This window comes from Podarcis muralis, chromosome 2 (assembly GCF_964188315.1).
Source record: "Podarcis muralis chromosome 2, rPodMur119.hap1.1, whole genome shotgun sequence".
Taxonomy (NCBI): Eukaryota; Metazoa; Chordata; class Lepidosauria; order Squamata; family Lacertidae; genus Podarcis; species Podarcis muralis.
Genome location: NC_135656.1, coordinates 112,331,068 through 112,351,488, shown reverse-complemented (window position 1 = coordinate 112,351,488; position 20,421 = coordinate 112,331,068). Strand labels below are relative to the sequence as shown.

Genomic DNA, 20,421 nt, shown 5'->3' with positions numbered 1-20,421 from the left:
TGGATGGCAAGGGGGCGGGGCGGGGGCTTACCCCAAATCCTGTCTTTGAGAAAATCTCTCTATCCAGGGACCAATGTTTTTGGCCTGTTTTTAAAGGATAAGGTAAGGGACGCAGGTGGTGCTGTGTGTCAAACCACAGAGCCTAGGGCTTGCCAATCAGAAGGTCGGCGGTTTGAATCCCCATGACGGGGTGAGCTCCCGTTGTTCGGTCCCTGCTCCTGCCAACCTAGCAGTTCGAAAGCACGTCAAAGTGCAAGTAGATAAGTAGGTACCGCTCCAGAGGGAAGGTAAACGGTGTTTCCGTGTGCTGCTCTGGTTCGCCAGAAGCGGCTTAGTCATGCTGACCACATGACCAGGAAGCTGTACGCCGGCTCCCTCGGCCAATAAAGTGAGATGAGCGCCACAACCCCAGAGTTGGTCACGACTGGACCTAATGGTCAGGGGTCCCTTTACCTTTACCTTTTAAGGGTAAGGTGTCCCCGATAATGTGCAAAGCATCTTTCCTCTCTGGAGAGACTGTTGGCCAAGACTCCCTTCAAAACGGTTCCAAACAATGGCATTTAGCAGAACTTCCAGCTTAACAGGGACCCTCTTCCTCTGAGTACAGTGGTACCTCAGGTTACATACGCTTCAGGTTACATATGCTTCAGGTTACAGACTTCGCTAACCCCGAAATAGTGCTTCAGGTTAAGAACTTTGCTTCAGGTTGAGAACAGAAATCATGCTCCTGCGGCGCGGCAGCAGCAGGAGGCCCCATTAGCTAAAGTGGTGCTTCAGGTTAAGAACAGTTTCAGGTTAAGTACAGACCTCCGGAACGAATTGTGGGCTTCCTAGGGGCCTGCCAGAAACACAAGACTGTTAAAAGTGGAGTTTTGTTTGCTCCAATGGGGCTCCCTTAATTATGGCCTTGTAGTCTTTCCCTCCCAAAGCTGGAGGGCATTCCAGTACCATCTCTTCTATGCTCACCAAATTCTCTCCCTTTCCCCTCGTCCCAGGAGACTACAACATGGGAGGGACCCCTGTTCCTGTCATTGGAAGAATCAAGGAGTTCCTCAATATTCCTGGCCAGCCCACTCGTAATGACTTCTTGGGTAAGACACGTCACGTAACAATGATGCATGCTGGGCTTTGGGGGGGGGGATGGGGGTGGGGACGGGAATAGTAAAGGGCTGTAATGACCTAGACCACCATTAGAGAATGGTTTCATAGAATTCCAGAGTTGCATGGCGAGTTCCTGCCTCCCCTCAGTGGAAATAAAAACACATGACACAATTATTTAGGTTAATGGGCAAAAAATGGCCACAACTTTATTGGTTACAGGTGATGAGCGGTATTGGCTTAGGCATTGGTGCTAACCGACTATCCGGCTTCAGCCAGCCTGCTTGAAGTCTGGGAAGGGTTAACCACCAGTAGGGGGAGTCCTATTGGCAAAAGCTATTTGGTGTTTCGCAACTTTCTGACTACTTGCAGGACCTTAGCCAGACCTAGCAGAGTAAACGCAGAATCCACGGAAGCAATTGGCAACTTGGCTGCAGACAGGATAGACAAAGCAGGAACCAGGACTTGTAGTTGGGTGTTTATTATATACAGTGGACTATTTACAGGAACAGAACACGGATCTTTTGCTAGCTCTCTCTGACACGACTCACAACTCCTACACTGACACACAGAACTCTGAACTTCTGAACTAACACATTCCAGTTAGTAGGCCATTAATTATGACTCCCTTGAGAGAGCTTGACCAATCAAAGAGCTCTCTCCATGTCTCTGTTATCACCAGGCAGACCTACTCCTTCAGATTGCCTTCTGGCTGTCTGCCAAACCTTAATTGACTCTGTGTGAGTAGCTGCACTTACACAGTTTCCCAACAAGAAGTCCTGCTGATGCACATCAACTAGGAGCTTCCCTGGGGTCACCGCTCAGGGCCGTGCCTTAGGCCCTCACCTCCATAGGCTTCGGACAGGGCCACGCCCCCCGGAATCCTTTATCGGGCTACCCTTCAATATGCGGGGCAGGTGATGGTGCTTCTTCCCCCCTCTCATCTACATAACAATACCCTTACCAATCCCTAACCGCCAATGCTGAAGAAGTTGTAACGATTAGCTACGAGGTAGGCGAAAAACCAAGTGGCTGGAGCCAATTTGCCAAGTGGAAAAATTCCTACCAGGCCCCTTAACGGCGACCAACTGAGGTCCATAGCAACGTCAGAAAGAAAAACCTAAAGGGCAGGAGGATGGGAAATCGGAGCAGCTGAAGCAGCCAAAAGAGGAAGATCCCCGACCCGCCAGCACTAAATAGTGCAGGCCACACCCCCAGGCCAGCCGATTGGCTGGCCAGGGGATGACGCGGTCGGGGATTCCCTCAATCGCACGGAGGCTGAGAGCCAGCCCCCCGCTCACGTGGAGGGGGCATGAAGCCCGCAACCCCGCCCCTCCAGCTTGGAAGTGGCTTTGTCCAACCTTGTCCAACCCCCTGCAATGCAGGAATCTTTAGCCCAATGTGGGGCTCAAACCCACGACCCAGAGATTAAGAATCTCATGCTCTACCGGCTGAGCCACTCACGGCTACTTTTCATCTTGACTCATTTTACCTTCCAAATCTACAATTCCAGGATATTTCATTCTTGCTATGATATATCTTGCCTGTACATTAGCTTCGGTCATTCCCACTACTAGCATTTAAGGTGATTTTTTTTTGTCAAGCAAATGTTTAGGCACCAAATGTGGATGGCAAGCTGCATTTATCCTGTATACCATATAAAACAATATAATGTAATAATAATAATAATAATAATAATAATAATAATAATAATAATAATAATTTATTTATTTATTTATGTATTTATACCCCGCCCATCTGGCTGGGCTTCCCCAGCCACTCTGGGCGGCTTCCAAAAAAATATTTAAATACTGTAATACACCAAACATTAAAAGCTTCCCTAAACAGGGCTGCCTTCAGATGTCTTCTAAAAGTCAGGTAGTTGTTTATCTCTTTGACATCTGGTGGGAGGGCGTTCCACAGGGTGGGTGCCACTATCGAGAAGGCCCTCTGCCTGGTTCCCTGTAGCTTTGCTTCTTGCAATAAGGGAACCGCTAGAAGGCCCTCGGAGCTGGACCTCAGTGTCCGGGTAGATTGATGGGGGTGGAGATGCTCCTTCAGATATACTGGACCAAGGCTGTATAACTGGGTGTGCATGTGTACACATATGTACACACACACACACACACACACACACACACAGCATAACAGTTGGCATAAATCAATTCACGGTCTACAGCACCACAAAGAGGGCAAGGCTGAAGAACACTGCTCTATGAATCCATGGAGCGACAATGTTTGGCGAGACGTTATCCCTTTGACTTGTTACCATGTGTCCTCGGCTGCATATGCTGGTTTTCACATGCGCAGGAGGAACAAATACTTTGCATCTGTAGTTCAGGGTCACAGTCCGCTAGGGGATGAATTTATACTTTTGCAAGGGGATCATAAGTCGTACTACGAAAAGGGCATAGAATCAAAGAGCCTGTCTTATTTCAGAGGTACTTATTCCATGAACTACTGTGGCACAGGAAGGCCTTTTGCCCTCTGTCGCATTCTGGTTGTTGTTGGTTTTTTCCTTTTCTTCATGTGGGAGCCTTAGAAATTCTTGACTCACCCTTGCCTTCCACCCCCACTTGTGCCTAGACGTTTACATCTTTGGTATCGGGTCCATGGTCGCCATAGAGAATGTGAACGCCTTGGCGTCTCAGAAGCCCGGCGAAAGGCACGTCTTCAAGCTCAAAGACTACGATGAAGTGCGGGATGCCTTTGAAGAAATGATTGGTAAGGCGAACCTCCATTTCAGGGATTTCGGCACTCCCCCGACTTGTCCTTCAACATTTCCTTTCCCAGAAATATCTGACTCTCAGCCTCCTCTCTATTCCTCATCCTTGGTATCTATGACACAGCAAAGATAAGTTCCTCAAAGGCCAACTAAAATGCCCATTTTCCACATCAGCTTTTCTCTCATTGCAGAGGATTCTGGGAAATGTTTGAGAGCAGCTACACGACACTGGCCACTCCTACAGGTCTTAGTGCTACTCAGCTTGAACAGAAAGTGCCATAACTGCCAGTAGCTTGAGTGGATTAGAACCATACGTGAAAAATATTAGCCATGATGGCTACATGAAACTAGGGAACTTGGCCTTCCAGAGAAGCACCTGGCTGGCTGTTGTAGAAAGCAGCATGTCAGGCCCTTGGCCTCATCCAGTACTTCTTGTGCCCTTTAGCAGCCCCTCAACACTGGCTCAATGTATAACCAAGAAACTGGTGCTCTCAGCTGCCTCCTCCTGTCACTCCCCGCCCACTTCCTTTCCCAGAGGAACCTAGGAGTCCTGACCCTTTTGGCTCCTTCTCAACCCATGAGGCCCCTCTCTCCTTTCCTGAGAAGCTGAAGGTGACATCCCTTTCTCTTTTCAGATGAGAGTCAGGTTCTGTCCATGTGTGGCTTGGCCAAGGAGCACACGCAAGCGAGGGACCAAGAGAAGAATCCCTGGCACGTCACAATCAGCATCCGGGTGAGAGCGGAACAAATGAGAAGGAGACAAGGGTTTTCTGCAGTAGCAATCTGATGGAGATCTGGTTCTTTAGTGGCGGTCTGGTGGATATCTGGTTTGGGTTCATGGCTTCTGGAGCCTCTCAGTAGACAGAGAATGTTCGACCCAAGCGTAGTGCCAGCTATGGCATCCCCTGGCACCCCCACCGCTAAGGAGGGTTCTTGTGAAACTTGCTGGGTGGAAGTATGGTGTGGTTGCTTAGCAACCACAGGGCCTGCTTTCTAGCCACCTCCTGCACAGCACCTCTTTGTCCAAATACAGCAGACCCTCCAAGTCCCCCTATTTTCCAGGGACAGTCCCTGATTTAGACGCCGTCCTGATATCTTATTTGATCCTGGAATGTCCCGCTTTTCCTTAGGCCATTCCTATTTTTGTTAGAGAAATGTTGGAGGGTATGTTAGGATGTCTCTAATTTCATCGGAGAAATGTTGGAGCGTATAGAATAAAAAGGTAAAGGACCCCTGACAGTTAACTCCAGTCGCGAACGACTCTGGGGTCGCGGCGCTCATCTCGCTTTACTGGCCGAGGGGGCTGACGTTTGTCCGCAGACAGTTTTTCTGGGTCATGTGGCCAGCATGACCAAGGTGCTTCTGGCAAAACCAGAGCAGCACACAGAAACGCCGTTTACCTTCCCGCCAGAGTGGTACCTATTTATCTACTTGCACTTTGACGTGCTTTTGAACTGCTAGGTTGGCAGGAGCAGGGACCGAGCAATGGGAGCTCACCCCATCGCGGGGATTTGAACCACCGACCTTCCGATCGGCAAGCCCAAGAGGCTCAGTGGTTTAGACCACAACACCACCCGCATCCCTCACAGCGCCCCCAAAGAATAGGATTTTTTTTATCCGAGAAGTGATGAAGGGGACGTCCCTATTTTCATCAGAGAAATGTCGGAGGGGATTCCTACAGTATTATGCAGAATGAGGTAATAGGAAGAGATGGTAGAATTCTGGACTGTACCACTTCAGACAGAACAGGGGTGAGGAATCTGTGGCCTAACCACGAGGAAACAACATAATATCCAAGCCCTAGCCTTGTGCAAGATACAGTGTGGTGGTGGTGGGGGTGCACCAGGATTCATTTTCACCCCAGGTGGGCATATAGAGCTCACGTTATCCAGCAAGCCAAGTCTAGGATTGCCACATATTTTCCATGGGGCTGGTCCTCTGTTCCTTAAACTGCTGACAGAAATTCAATAGCTATAGTTTCCCCATCCCTAAGATAGAGATCAGGTCCACCTGTTGAATTTTGGCCTTAAATGCTTTTTTCTTGGCTGGACTTGTGACAGCCTACTTGAAGTTGTCTACGGTTGCAATCCTGTGCACCCTTCCAGAAAATATAAGCTCCATGGAACCCAGTGGGAGTTGCTTCCACGTAAACATGCATAGGATTGTGCCATGGGTTGTCTGGGTGTTGCTCTTTTTTATTATTATTATTTCATTTGCTCAACACACAACAAAAAAAGGACAAAATGAACCATAGTGAAAGTACCATCAGTCGCGCCTTACATAGAGTGTTAATATAAGTTTCATAATCAATGAACTGTAATGGTCTCTTCTTTATAAACCCGACTTCCCATCTACTCCATAAATCAAATTACCGTATTTTCCGGCGTATAAGACGACTGGGCGTATAAGACGACCCCCCAACTTTTCCAGTTAAAATATAGAGTTTGGGATATACTCGCCATATAAGAATACCCCTCTTCCAACGCACACCAAATAAAAATTTTAAAAACCAGTCTCCAGTCCGGCTCGGAAATCTGCTCCACTTCCCAGTGGCCGCGGGCTTCTGGAGCCAATTTTCAAGCGTATTTCTGCTTCATCTAGAGAGTTTGGTGTCCTCTGATTTAATTTGCTGTCATTTTATCCTTTGGTGGGGAGTTGCTGCAGGAGCTGCTGCTGTAGCCGGCGTATAAGACGACCCCCGACTTTTGAGAAGATTTTCCTGGGTTAAAAAGTAGTCTTATATGCCAGAAAATACAGTACTATTCTTTACTGCCCATGCATGTTATTACTGTCATCTCACATCACATTCAAAATATGTTAAATCGAACGATATTGCTGGAGTTATTCAAATGCCACTACGGCTTCTAGGTCAGTATTATTAATTTTCAAATATATTTTAAATACTTCCCATCCCATTTTGAAATGAAATCTTTCCTTGGTTTGTTCTTTGATTTTTCGGATTAACTATCTAATTCAGCATAATCGATCATTTTATGGACCTCCTCTTGTCTTGAGGGAACTTTTCCACTTTCCCACATTGTAGCTATAAGAACCCTCGCTGCCACCGTTGCACAGAGAAAAATATCATTAATTTTTTTAGGAAAATCCCTATCAAATAATACCCAGTAAATATGCCTCTCAGTAAATATGTTAAAGGAGATTCTTAACATCTTTTCGAGTTCTAAATGGATATCTTCCCAGAACGTTTTGGTTTTATTGCATTGGCACCATACATGATAGAAGGATCCGTCTGGGTATTGTTCTTACCTGTCTGTTCTGCTTTCCTCTTTCAAATCAAAGCGCACTGGAAGGGGATTTGAACACTGCAAAGGAGCCCTTGTCTCCGAGTATTACGTCTTGACAGCGGCCCACTGCTTCACCATAGTTGACAGAGCTGAGGAGATCCAAGTCACGTTAGGTAAGCCAAATTCTCCCAAGCTGGGAAGGACCAGAGTTCCCAGAGAGGGGGTGTGTGAGAGGGAAAACGTGTTGTGGTTTCCTCTTGTGCCTTTTTTACAGGAACCGGGTGAGCAGAAATCAGAGGGCATGTTTTTGATCACTGAAATATACTCAGAGTCGAGAGTGGATTTCATGCTCTTTATTCAGCTCATAGTGGTGAGGAGGAATGAATGTCCCCTCAAAGTATCTGCTTTATATGCATTATTTACACAATGGGCTGCAAGTGATTAGTTAATTCCGGAATTCTCCTGTAGGCTAATCAGGTTGTGGATTCACTTCCATCTGGAGCCGGATTGGGTAGCTCCTGCAGACCAATCATACTGCTGCATTCTGAATCCTATTGTTCTAGGACCAATCAGACTGCTGCATTTTGGATCCTATTCAACTCAGTACATAACAATCACCTGGTGACAAGCACTGCAGGCAGAAGCGTTTACTGGAACTCTGCATTTAATTCTCACCTTCTCCGTCTAGGTGAGAATCAGCGCTTTGAAGTGGCTGCAGTCCGATCGCACCCATTGTACCAGATTGGGAAGCTAAAAGATCGTGGAATCCCTGAATTCTATGATTATGATGTCGCCCTGGTGAAACTCTCCAAAAAAGTCATACCCTCCGTTTCTGCAAGGTGAGGTGGAGAGGGAGAGAAAATGTCGGTTTTCCATTGGGACTCCGATTAAAAGGGAGACTCGCACCCGTGCCCGAGCGAAATGTCAGTGTTCTAGGCCCAAGCAAGAAACAATAAGCAGCAAATAAGCAAGGTTCAGCTGCAGTTTTACAAAACACAAGGGATATGAGATTGTGGTGTAGCATCTTGAAAATGTGTGGTTTTCAAATATTTAAAAGCAAGCTATTGCTCCTTAATAATAAGTAAATGATAGTAAGTTGTGGTCAGGCTGGATTCTGACACCTTTCATGGGTTAGAGACCTTTACATCTGCTGCTGTGGGCTCTAGTCTGCAAAATCCGCTCCACTTCCCAGTGGGGAGGAGTTGCGGTGGACTGCGTGGCCACCCACTCCTCACTGGGGGCGGGGGACTTTGTTAGAGCGGGTTAGAGCCCGGCCAGCCAATCCGCTGGCCGGGGGCATGGCCGGGGCCGTTAAAATGGAGGAGCGAGCCAGAGGACTTCCTCTTTGGCTCGCATCCTCAATCACCCGCCCTCCCTCCCTATTTTGCAGGTTAGGCTACGGCCTTGCTATGGACTTCGGTTGGTCACCTTGGTTGTCCGAGGGGCCTGGTAGGAATTTTTCCACTTGGCAAATTGGCGCTGGCCACTTGGTTTTCGCCTACCTCGTAGCAATCGTCACAACTTTGTTAGAGTTGCGGTTAGGCATTGTTTGACCTTGTGATGGGGGAGGGGAGGTGTGGCCATCACCTGCCCTCCATGCTTAAGGGTATTCCGTTAAAGGAATCCGGGGGTGTTGATCTAGTCTGAAGCCTGGCTGGGGGGCTAAGGCCTTGACACGACCCCGATGGGAACACCAGGGGGAGCTTGAGTTGGTTCGCATTGACAGGGCTCCCCCTACACCGGTGGCTTACCCTTACTGGACAATGGGCAGGAGTCAGATACAGTCAGGTCCAATCAATGCCTAAGCCAATACCGCTCACTTTCTGTAATTCAATAAGGTTGTGGCCAAAATATGCCCAATAACATAAACCTAATATCTGTGTCCTTGGGTGAGTTATTTTCAACGAGGGGGTGGCTGCGGGGTCTCGACACGCAACTTGGGCCATAATAATTTTCTCGTTGTTAAGCTTCTGCAGCCTTCCTTGCTGTTGTTATTTTGTAGTGAGGGAAATGCACTCTGCACCACCTCAGGAACACTTTTGTCTATTTGCACGTTATGGCTGATCCCCGACATTACCTGCCGATGTCCTATCAACTCTCTGAGGTCTGAGCTCTGGTGCAAATTTAATCCTTGGTTGTGAAGTGGGGTATGTCCCACGACGGGCAGGCATTTGGTTTTAGGGAAGAGGTGAGGCAGTGACCAAAGGGAAACAATAGGAAGCTTTTACACTGCCGGAGCAAACTGCTCCTGATAAGGAGGAAAGTTCTAGGTCCTTCTCCAGGGCTGGGGCCGGTGCTCTGCTAACTTTTCTCTGGTGATTCCTCTCCACAGGCCAATCTGCCTCCCATGTACGGCTGGGACCACCCGGGCTCTTAGGAAGCCCCACCCACAGACCACCTGCAGGAATCATGGTAAGAAGAGCTGGCTTGGTTGTGTGAATGGCCAACCTACTGCAGAGGTGCCACAGAGGTGGTACAAGCAGCAGACTTTGTGGCATGCCTAGCAAAGAGGGCGTGAGCTGGCTTCTGGGGGACAGAGTCAGACCTACACTTGTGTCTCTTTCTCCAGCACTGCATTGTTGTCTTCCCTCCAGCTCAGTAGACTAGAGCCAAACCCATCCTAATAACCCAGGGTTGTGTGTGCACACTTATAATGTAGTGTGGTACACACAGCAGAAGTGACCTGGAAACTGCAACTAATCCAGAATGCGGCAGCCAGACTGGTGACTGGGAGCGGCCGCTGAGACCACATAACACCGGTCCTGAAATACCTACATTGGCTCCCAGTACGTTTCCGACCACAATTCAAAGTGTAGGTGCTGACCTTTAAAGCCCTAAACGGCCTCGGTCCAGTATATCTGAAGGAGTGTCTCCACCCCCATCGTTCAGCCCAGACACTGAGGTCCAGCTCCAAGGGCCTTCTGGTGGTTCCCTCAGTGCGAGAAGTGAGGTTACAGGGAACCAGGCAGAGGGCCTTCTCGGTAGTGGCACCCGCCCTGTGGAACTCCCTCCCATCAGATGTCAAGGAAATAAACATCTGAAGGCAGCCCTGTATAGGAAAGTTTTTAATGTTTTATGGTTTATTGTTTTTTAATATTCTGTTCTGAACTGCCCAGAGCGGCTGGGGCAACCTAGCCACATGGGTGGGGTATAAATTATTACAGTGGTACCTCAGGTTACATACGCTGTAGGTTACATACGCCTCAGGTTTCAGACTCCGCTAACCCAGAAATAGTGCTTCAGTTTAAGAACTTTGCTTCAGGATGAGAACAGAAATCGTGTGGCAGCGACAGCAGGAGGCCCCATTAGCTAAAGTGTTGCTTCAGGTTAAGAACAGTTTCAGGTTAAGAACGGACATCCAGAACAAATTAAGTACAGTGGTGCCCCGCAAGACGAATGCCTCGCAAGACAAAAAACCCGCTAGACAAAAGGGTTTTCCGTTTTTGAGTTGCTTCGCAAGACAAATTTCCCTATGCGCTTGCTTCGCAAGACGAAAACGTCTTGCGAGTCTTGCGATTTTTTTCGCTCCCCCCCCTTTTTTCTAAGCCGCTAAGCCGCTAATAGCCTTTTAGCCGCTAAGCCTTTAATAGCCGCTAAACCGCTAATAGCGCTAATCCGCTAAGCTGTCAATGGGCTTGCTTCGCAAGACGAAAAAACCGCTAGACGAAGAGACTCGCGGAACGGATTATTTTCGTCTTGCGAGGCACCACTGTACTTACCTCGGGTTAAGTACTTACAGTGGTGCCCCGCAAGACGAAATTAATTCGTTCCGCAATTTTTGTCGTCTAGCGAATTTTTTGTCTTGCGAAGCACGAAATCCCATAGGAATGCATTGAAAATCAATTAATGCGTTCCTATGGTCAAAAAAAGTCCAAACAAAGCCAAATTTGGTACAACAACAGTTTATTAACTGCTCTTTAAAGTCACACATACTGTAAAGAGCAGTTCAAAAATTGAAGGGAAAATAAATTAACTTTATAAACAAAACATGTCTTTGTTTTTAGACAAAGAAAACAAAGTCGCGAGACGTTTTCGTCTTGCGAAGCAAGCCCATAGGGGAAATTCGTCTTGCGAGGCAAATCGAAAACGGAAAAACCTTTCGTCTTGCGAGTTTTTTGTCTTGCGAGGCATTCGTCTTGCGAGGTACCACTGTAATTTGTTCCGGAGGTCCTTTCTTAACCTGAAACTGTTCTTAACCTGAAGCACCACTTTAGCTAATGGGGCCTCCTGCTGCCGCTGCGCGATTTCTGTTCTCATCCTGAAGCAAGGTTCTTAACCCAAGGTACTATTTCTGGGTTAGCGGAATCTGTAACCTGAAGCATATGTAACCTGAAGCATATGTAACCTGAGGTACCACTATATTATTATTATTATTATTATTATATTCTGTCTCATCCTTGATTTGCCTGGACTTGTGGCAGACTTGCCCCAAAGGTTGGCCACCCATGATCCTGACCCTTGCCGGGTTCTCTCTCTTTTTCCCCTTTCCCCCACCCACCCACCCACCCACCCACCCACAGTTTCTAGCCTTCCCAGTATACCTCCATCATGTTAAGAGGAGCCCCACTGGATCAAGCCGCCGGGCCCATCTTCTCCTCTTTCAACAGCAGGACCCAACCTCTTTGTGCTCTTTTGTTTCCCCCAGAGGAATTGCTCCTGACCATTGGAAACGTCCCGTCGTTTTTTGTGACCGACTGTAAACACAAGGACCAACAGGCCAAGGGGCTGTTTCGCAGGACAGTGAAAATCAGGAATAGTGAAAAGGTGAGAAGGGAGAACTGCGCCAGGATACCCCTTTTTGACCACTAGCAATATTCAGGCGTCTTATAAAAAATATGCAAGAGCAGGAACCCAAGTGATGACTCTCATTTATCCTCAGTACAGAGGTAGCCAATGTTGTCCTCTCCAGACCTTGTTGGACTCCCAACTCCCATCAGCCGGCATAATGGTCGGGTGGTTGGAGTTGTGGTCCGCCAACATCAGGAAGCCACCAGATTGGCAACTCCTGCTGTAAGACTCTCCACTTCTGCCATGTGGAATTGCCTCCCTGGAGAGACTCATTGCTGCTTGCCTGTTTTATCTCAACAGGCTTCCTCTGGTTGCAATTTTTAATCGCTGCTGGTTTGCTACGCTTTGTTATTTTAGCCTTGAGTACGGATGTTTTTCTGGGACGCAGGAGGCGCTGTGGGTTAAACCACAGAGCCTAGGACTTGCTGATCAGAAGGTCGGCAGTTCGAATCCCCGCGATGGGGTGAGCTCCCGTTTCTCGGTCCCTGCTCCTGCCAACCTAGCAGTTCGAAAGCACGTCAAAGTGCAAGTAGATAAATAAGTACTGCTCCGGCGGGAAGGTAAATGGCGTTTCCGTGCGCTGCTTGGTTCGCCAGAAGCAGCTTAGACATGCTGGCCACATGACCCAGAAGCTGTACGCCGGCTCCCTCGGCCAACCCCAGAGTCGTCCACGACTGGACCTAATGGTCAGGGATCCCTTTACCTTTACCTTTACGGATGTTTTTGTTGATATTTTTGCTGGGCAAAAAAAGCAAAAAAGCAGCGCTGAGCTAGAGCACTTTGAAGCACAGACCCGTGCCTCGAGACACAAAAAGGATTAATGGACTATGCAGAATTGGATAAGATGACAGTAAGGATTTGAAACCGGAGGGATCAGAGATTCTCAGAAGACTGGAGTAAATATGTGAACTATTTAAAAAGCAACTGTAATCAACAGATTACGCTAGCAGGATTGCAATAAGTTTTGTAAGGAGGACTATGCGAAATATTGCAGAGACAATTTAGGGATAGAAATTATTCGTTAAGGATTAGTAAAAAGTAATAGTGAAATTAATGAAATGCAGATTAAGTGACAAAATTGAAAAATCTTCTGATGTAGTTGATGGAAGTCCAAAATATCGTATAAGATAAGAATATATGTTATATGATCTTTGGAAATTATATGCAAAATTTAATTAAAAATTATTTATAAAAAACACACACACAAAAAGGAGGTCTGGATGAGCCCTAAGCACCAGTGAGCAGAATTTAATTTTGCTTTCTCTCCAATGTGCTGGTTGCCTTTGGCCTTAAGAAAAAATTATTATGGAGAAACATAATGTAATCGGACTGTTGGTGGGGGAAAAGAAGCATAGTGAGAGCTGGGTGCTAGAGATAATTTGGTGTCCGGAGTCCTTGATGTCTCCTCTAGGTTGCTTCACTTTGTCCCCACTTCCACGTGCCTAGAAAGGAGGGCCCCAAGTGTTTCCCCCTTGCTCTGCTCCTTTGAGAGAAAACCTGCCCTTTAGCAAAAGATCGGGAAAACCCAAGTTGCCATTTGCTCTGGTTGAGCGCTAAAGAGCAGTTTCCTCCAAAGGAAAGCCGCAGGACCAGAGGAAATGTGGGAAAGCCCTTGGAATTTTAGCACCTACAATTCCTAATAGAAAAAGCATCTGGTTTTTTTAAAGATAAAAGTTATAACTTTTATAACTTTAAAATAATTTCAAGGGAGCAGAAAAGACTTTTAATATACCGTATTTTTTGCCCCATAGGGTGCACCGGCCCATAGGGCGCACCTGGGTTTTTTGGGGGGGGAATAAAAAAATTATTTCCCCCCCAGCTTCCCCCGACCCCAGCTCCCAGAACAGGCTGCTATCCGCAAACCGTGGGAGCCCGGCGCGATGTCGCGCCGGTCTCCCCAGGCTTGCGGAGAGCTGCCTGAAGCCCAGGGTGTGCTCCACTGCGCGCCCCAGGCTTCGGGAAGCAGGCAGCTCTCTGCAAGCCTAGGGAGCCCGGCGCGACTTCCCGCTGGGCTCCCACGGCTTGTGGATAGCTTCCTGAAGCCTGGAGAGCGAGAGGGGTTGGTGCGCACCGACCCCTCTCGCTCTCCAGGCTTCAGCGAAAGCCTGCATTCGCCCCATAGGACGCACACACATTTCCCCTTCATTTTTGGAGGGGGGAAGTGCATCCTATAGGGCGAAAAATACGGTATGTGACGACAGGTGCACGAATGTTGTTAGCCCAGGGATGGAAAGAAGATAAAGTTCCTACCAGAGAAGAATGGCTAATTAAATTGTTGGACTATGCCAAAATGGCAAAACCGACCGGAAAGCTCAGGAACTAGGAAGACCAAAACTTTAATAAGGAATGGGAAAAACTTTAAATTTACCTTGAAGACCACTGTAAGCAGTTGAAAACACTAGCAAGACTGCAGTAACACTTGTAAATGAAACAAGAACTATGGACATCGTGGAGTTATAAAAAACTTGAATTATTGAAAAAAGATGCAGTAGAAATAATAATAATAACCTTTCACTTATACTCTGCCCTTCCCGGTTCAGAAAACTGGGCTCAGGGCGGCTAACAACAAATTTAAAACACTTAATTGTAAAAGCAGCATAAAATACAGTATAAAAACATGAATAACAATAAAATTCAAACTTCAGAAATCAATTTAGGGGAAAATCCATCTAATAAGCATTAGATAGTCACCAGGGCTAGCTGGCTGAATTAGTCCTACTTGGGCCAGCGAGGAGGCCAGGGGAGAATTAGCTGTGGGGTCTCAGAGCAGGTGATCTTCATAAAAAGGGGGAGGGAAGAGAGGGAAATAAAAGATCAGGCTGAATTCAAATCAAAGGCCAGGAGGAATAGCTCTGTCTTACAGGCCCAGCGGAAGGAGGTTATATCCTGCAGGGCCCTAGTCTCATGAGACAGAGCATTCCACCAGGTCGGAGCCATCACTGAGAAGGCCCTGGCCCTGGTGGAGGATAGTCTGACTTCCTTAGGGCCCGGGACCTCTAAACTATGGTTGTTCATGGACCTTAAGGTCCTCTGCGGGGCAGACCAGGAGAGGCGGTCCTGTAAATACGAGGTAGAAAATGTTTAACAACAGAATGCAAGGAGGGGAAGCTGGGAAGTCCAGAGATTTGGAGGAATCTTATAACTGTGGGTGTGTTGTGGTATTATTTTAATTTTAAATTCGTAAAACCAAATAATTTTTGGGGGGGTGTGTGGATAAGCCCTACTAGCAGTAAACCCACCTTTCCTCCTCTCCCTCAGAAAATTGGTTGCGAAGAGGACGCCAAGAAAGCCTCCCAGTATGTGAACGTCACGGACGTCTCCCAGGTGGTGACTGAACGCTTCTTATGCACAGGGGGCGCTGACCCTGAAGTGGACCCCAACACTTGCAAAGGTGAGGAACAGCACCTCCTCCTAGGACACCCCAGGAACCACAGCCGGGGCTGCCTGTGCGGACTTGCTTCGAATTTCACACTAAGGCTGCGTTCGCAGAAAAATGCAGTGAATCGCTTTTAGGGGGACAGTTCAGGACTTGAACGTGCTTGCTTCTTTCCCCAGAGAGTAAAGTCCAGTAAGGATACCCCTCTAGTCGTCTGGGCTCTGCTTCCTCTTGCAGAAGTCGTCTTCTTCTTTGGCGATCACTCGTAGCCGAGTAAGATTGTCTTCCATAAACACGGTTTTAACAGTGAGTCCGTAAGTGACTGTGGAGGCCAATTCTGGATCCACACGTCCTTCCACAGTGGGGACATTGGTTTCCGGGTGGGAGTTGATCACGGTGTGGATTTGCCAAGCGTGCCTTCCTCTTAGCACGTTTCTCTCTTGCGTCCTGAGTTCGAGTGTCTTCAAAGCCCATGACCCCTTTGGTAAAGGCTGTTTTCCAACTGGAGCGCTCGCAGGCCAGTGTTTCACGGTTGTCAGTGTTTATACTATATATTTTTTTAAGATTTGCCTTGAGAGAGTCTTTGAACCTCTTTTGTTGACCACCAGCATTACGCTTTCCATTTTTAAGTTTGGAATAGAGTAGTTACTTTGGAAGACGATAATCAGGCATCTGCACAACATGACCAGTCTAACGAAGTTGATGTTGAAGAATCATTGCTTTGACACTGGTGATCTTTGCTTCTTCCAGTACGCTGGCATTAGTTCGCCTGTCTTCCCAGGTGATGTGTAAAACTGTTCATAGACACCGTTGATGGTCTTGCGGAAGCAGACAGCTGCCCATGTATATGTTGGGAGAAGCTGCCCCATTGCCCACGTTGAAGTAAGAGCACATGTCTAAAGCACCGTGACATCACTTAACACACTGGTGGCTTCTCCGGAACCCAAAGGGTGCTGAGAGTTACAATGAATCCTGTATTCTCCTCAGAGCGCTAAACTTCTCAGTGGTTTAAGTCAATCCTTTTTCCCAGTCACCCAGGGTGGCTGGGGTAACTCAGTCAGATGAGCGGCATATAAATAATAAATTACAGTGGTACCTCGGGTTAAGTACTTAATTCGTTCCGGAGGTCCGTTCTTAACCTGAAGCGTATGTAACCTGAAGCATATGTAACCCGAGGTACCACTGTATTGTGATTGCTTCATATAATGGAGCGGCATTTTTAGTGCTGCTTCATTTTCCCTTGTAAAATCCACCAGAGCATGTAGCATTGTGATATAGATTTTCTGTGGAGTATAAAAAAATCGGCAGATTTGCATGCACTTTTGTCATCAATAGATACAGCATCATGGATCTTGAAGTATTTGTGGAACTGGCAAAGATGTAGGATGGCTTTTGGAATAAGTTATAAAGTAGATGAGAATTTAGAGTTTTGAGGGGAAAGTGCTTCTGCTTCTACTGGAATTATAGAAAAGGGTTAGATATAAAGGGTTAATTTGAGAATGTTTTTTTAAATATAAAAGTATATACAGTGGTAACTCGGGTTAAGAACTTAATTCGTTCCGGAGGTCCGTTCTTAACCTGAAACTGTTCTTAACCTGAAGCACCACTTTAGCTAATGGGGCCTCCTGCTGCCGCCGCATGATTTCTGTTCTCACCCTGAAGCAAAGTTCTTAACCTGAGGTACTATTTCTGGGTTAGCGGAGTCTGTAACCTGAAGCCTCTGTAACCCGAGGTACCACTGTATTATTATTCCCAGGGGACTCTGGGAATTGTAGCTCTGGGAGGGGAGGAGGGTCTCCTTAACTACAGTCCCCTCATTGAGTAGAACTGGAACTCTGGTACATGTATATAGCTTCAGACTTGAACATCACACACCCTCTGATAATTCCCTTTCCTTTGGCTTCCAGGCGACTCTGGTGGTCCCCTCATCATTCCTAAAAGGCAACGTTATATCCAGGTAAGTGTGGACTCCAACCGGCACCAGGCTTCTCCGCTGGACCCCAAGCCATGATGCCACCACTTCCAAATGACATGCCAGTTCCCGGTGTTCTTTATAGGCACGGCTTTGTGTTCCCCAATTCTACAGCTGCACCACACAAGTGTGGCATTGGGGGGGGGGGCAGAAGAAAAGTAATCACAAGGCTTGGTTCTCTCCGATAGCACACTCTGAAGGTCAAAGCAAGCTGCACATTCAGCTGTTTCGCTTTATCCCATTAGTAGCCTTCCCTTTCTCCCAAAGGAACCCGCTGACGCCAAAGCAGTTAAAAGGCCTAAAAACAATTCCAATACAGATAAAAGGTAAAGGTAAAGGTACCCCTGCCCATACGGGCCAGTCTTGACAGACTCTAGGGTTGTGCGCCCATCTCACTTAAGAGGCCGGGGGCCAGCGCTGTCCGGAGACACTTCCGGGTCACGTGGCCAGCGTGACATCGCTGCTCTGGCAAGCCAGCACAGCACACGGAACGCCGTTTACCTTCCCGCTAGTAAGCGGTCCCTATTTATCTACTTGCACCCGGGGGTGCTTTCGAACTGCTAGGTTGGCAGGCGCTGGGACCGAACGACGGGAGCGCACCCCGCCGCGGGGATTCGAACCGCCGACCTTTCGATCGGCAAGTCCTAGGCGCTGAGGCTTTAACCCACAGCGCCACCCGCGTCCCAGCAATACAGATACAGAACAGCAAAGATCTTTGCTTAGAAGGCTTTCAGTGTGTGCTGAAAAGACAAGAGAGAGCTCCTGTCTAATACCGTACTGGCCCAAATATAAGCCACACTTCCCCCCCAAAATTCCGACTGTGAAAAGTTAAAGTGGGGCTTATATTTGTGGATATTTCGCCCCTCCCATTGCAAGAATCTCATGATGTTTTCAGAAAGGAGGGGGCGGAATCTGCTCATTGCTTCCTCCAGCCTGACTCTGTGGGAGTCTGAGTGTTATCTGTGTAAAGATAAGATGACTGCATAACGATCTAACACTCAAGCAGCCCAGAAGCCTTTAGTTCATAGTTTATTTTAGTTTGCAGTAGCTGTAAAAGAATAAAGTTAAGCTTCAGAGCTGTTGTTGGTGTGATTCATACTCTGCTGTGCTCTGCTGACTTTGGTGCTCACAGCTCTGAGTTGTGAGTCCGTTGGACTTGGACCTGCTCTCCCACAGTGGAAGGTCTCTGGAAGTGCTTCCCAGCTCGCCTGGCCCAGTCGAGGCAGAAGAGGTTGAGCCCAGTCGTTGGCACCGGGTCAAAGGCAAAGCCGACAATATTCGCAACATTACAAAAAGCCCAATATTGCTGCTGAAAGAGACATACAGTGAACCCCACTCTTAACTCCCGCTGGAGCCCTGGTGAGCGGGGGTGGCAAGTGGGCGGCCACTGGTGCTGCCACTTCACGCTTCCTGCGTGCTCCTCCACTATCATGGGGGGGGGTTCCCGCCCGCTGCCGAGAGAGGCAGCCGGGGGGCGCGTGCCGCCGGGGGCTGCCACGGGGAGAGGCGGCTGGGGGGTGAGTGCCGCCGGGGGCTGCCACGGCGGCGCTGCCATGCGATCCCCCTCTGCCTGCCTCGCCACTGTTAATGGAGTGGGGGGCACCCGCCTGGCACAGTGAGGCGAGCTATGCGCCCCCTGCAGAATGTCTCTTCTTGCCCAGCAACTGTTGCGGTGGCAGGTATTGTGTTTTTTTTCTGTCCCCCCCCCCTTGAATTTTAAAGGTGCGGCTTATATTCAGGCCAATACAGTGGTACCTCAGGTTAAGAACTTAATTCGTTCTAAAGGTCTGAAACTGTTCTTAACCTGAGGTACCACTTTAGCTAATGGGCCTCCCTCTGCCGCCGTGCAATTTCTGTTCTCATCCTGAGGTAAATTTCTTAACCCGAGGTAATTTTTCTGGGTTAGCGGAGTCTGTAACCTGAAGCGTCTGTAACCCGAGGTACCACTGTACGGTATGCCTGGTGGTCTCACTCCAGCCTCTTCTTTTCCCCCCCTGCAGGTGGGCGTGATCAGCTGGGGCGTGGTTGACGTTTGTAGAAACAGGAAACTGCCTGTCTGCGAAACTGGCAGTAATCGCCACGAGGGGTCCCCTGCCTATGCCAGGGATTTTCACATCAATCTCTTCAAGGTCTTGCCTTGGCTCAAGGAAGAGCTCCGGGACGAGGGACTGGATTTCCTGTAGACTCTTCTCCCCGATTCCCCCACCCTCCACCTCGTACCTGGGATGGTTTGTGTAAATAGAACGCATATCTTGAAATCCTGTAAAGTGAATGCAGTTTTAACAATTGTGTATTAAATTCCATTGTACGAAGAAAATGGATAAATAGCTCTCTTCTGTGATACTGGTGTCTTTCGGGTAGCTGTGAGTATTCCACCCCAGTTAGGAGTTGATATCCGGCGTAGACTTCAGCAATCTCACAATCCCAAGCTTCCATTTTCCCTCCCCCTTTCTCAAGTAAGTTTTTAGATCAAACAAAGAGATGAAATTGAAGACATCAAAACATGTTTTGTTTCCCTTTTTTAAAGGGAAATTCCCTTATTCCGAATAGGATTCCTCACAAGAAAAGGGGAAAGTTGCCGGCTATGCCGATAGGTCTTTGTTGTCGTTTAGTCGTATAGTCGTGTCCGACTCTTCATGACCCCATGGACCAGAGCACGCCAGGCACTCCTGTCTTCCACTGCCTCCCGCAGTTTGGTCAGACTCATGTTTGTGGCTTCGAGAACACTGTCCAACCATCTCGTCCTCTGTCGTCCCCTTCTCCTTGTGCCCTCCATCTTTCCCAACATCAGGATCTTTTCCAGGGAGTCCTTTCTTCTCATGAGGTGGCCAAAGTACTGGAGCCTCAGCTTCACAATCTGTCCTTCCAGTGAGCACTCAGGGCTAATTTCCTTAAGAATGGATGCGTTTGATTTTCTTGCAGTCCCTGGGACTCTCAAGAGTCTCCTCCAGCACCATAATTCAAAGGCATCAATTCTTCGGCGATCAGCCTTCTTTATGGTCCAGCTCTCACTTCCATACATCACTACCGGGAAAACCATGGCTTTAACTATACGTTTCCCTTTTTTTAAGGGAAACTCCCTTATTCCGAATAGGATTCCTCGCAAGAAAAGGGAAAAGTTGACGGCTATGCTGATAGGTCTACCCTACATAAATCTGCCTAATAATCTTTGAGCATCATCTAAGATGTGGCCATCATAATTGTTCTCTTACTACAC

General features: G+C 47.9%; 1 protein-coding gene and 1 long non-coding RNA gene across 2 annotated transcripts in view; one reads left to right on the top strand and one right to left on the bottom strand.

The window, feature by feature from the left end:
- The window catches only part of CFB (complement factor B), an 84,836-nt gene extending 65,291 nt beyond the window's left edge, over positions 1–19,545 (top strand). The window contains exons 27-36 of the mRNA XM_077925261.1: positions 996–1,091; positions 3,685–3,822; positions 4,459–4,556; positions 7,124–7,241; positions 7,757–7,907; positions 9,401–9,480; positions 11,714–11,832; positions 15,115–15,247; positions 17,140–17,189; positions 19,205–19,545. Of these exons, the coding sequence (XP_077781387.1) occupies positions 996–1,091; positions 3,685–3,822; positions 4,459–4,556; positions 7,124–7,241; positions 7,757–7,907; positions 9,401–9,480; positions 11,714–11,832; positions 15,115–15,247; positions 17,140–17,189; positions 19,205–19,387 (1,166 nt within the window). The 3' untranslated portion in view covers positions 19,388–19,545. The remainder of the gene's footprint in view (positions 1–995; positions 1,092–3,684; positions 3,823–4,458; positions 4,557–7,123; positions 7,242–7,756; positions 7,908–9,400; positions 9,481–11,713; positions 11,833–15,114; positions 15,248–17,139; positions 17,190–19,204) is intronic.
- Positions 1–20,421, bottom strand: part of LOC144326613 (uncharacterized) — a 187,998-nt gene that overhangs the window by 84,461 nt on the left and 83,116 nt on the right. The window lies entirely within an intron of this gene.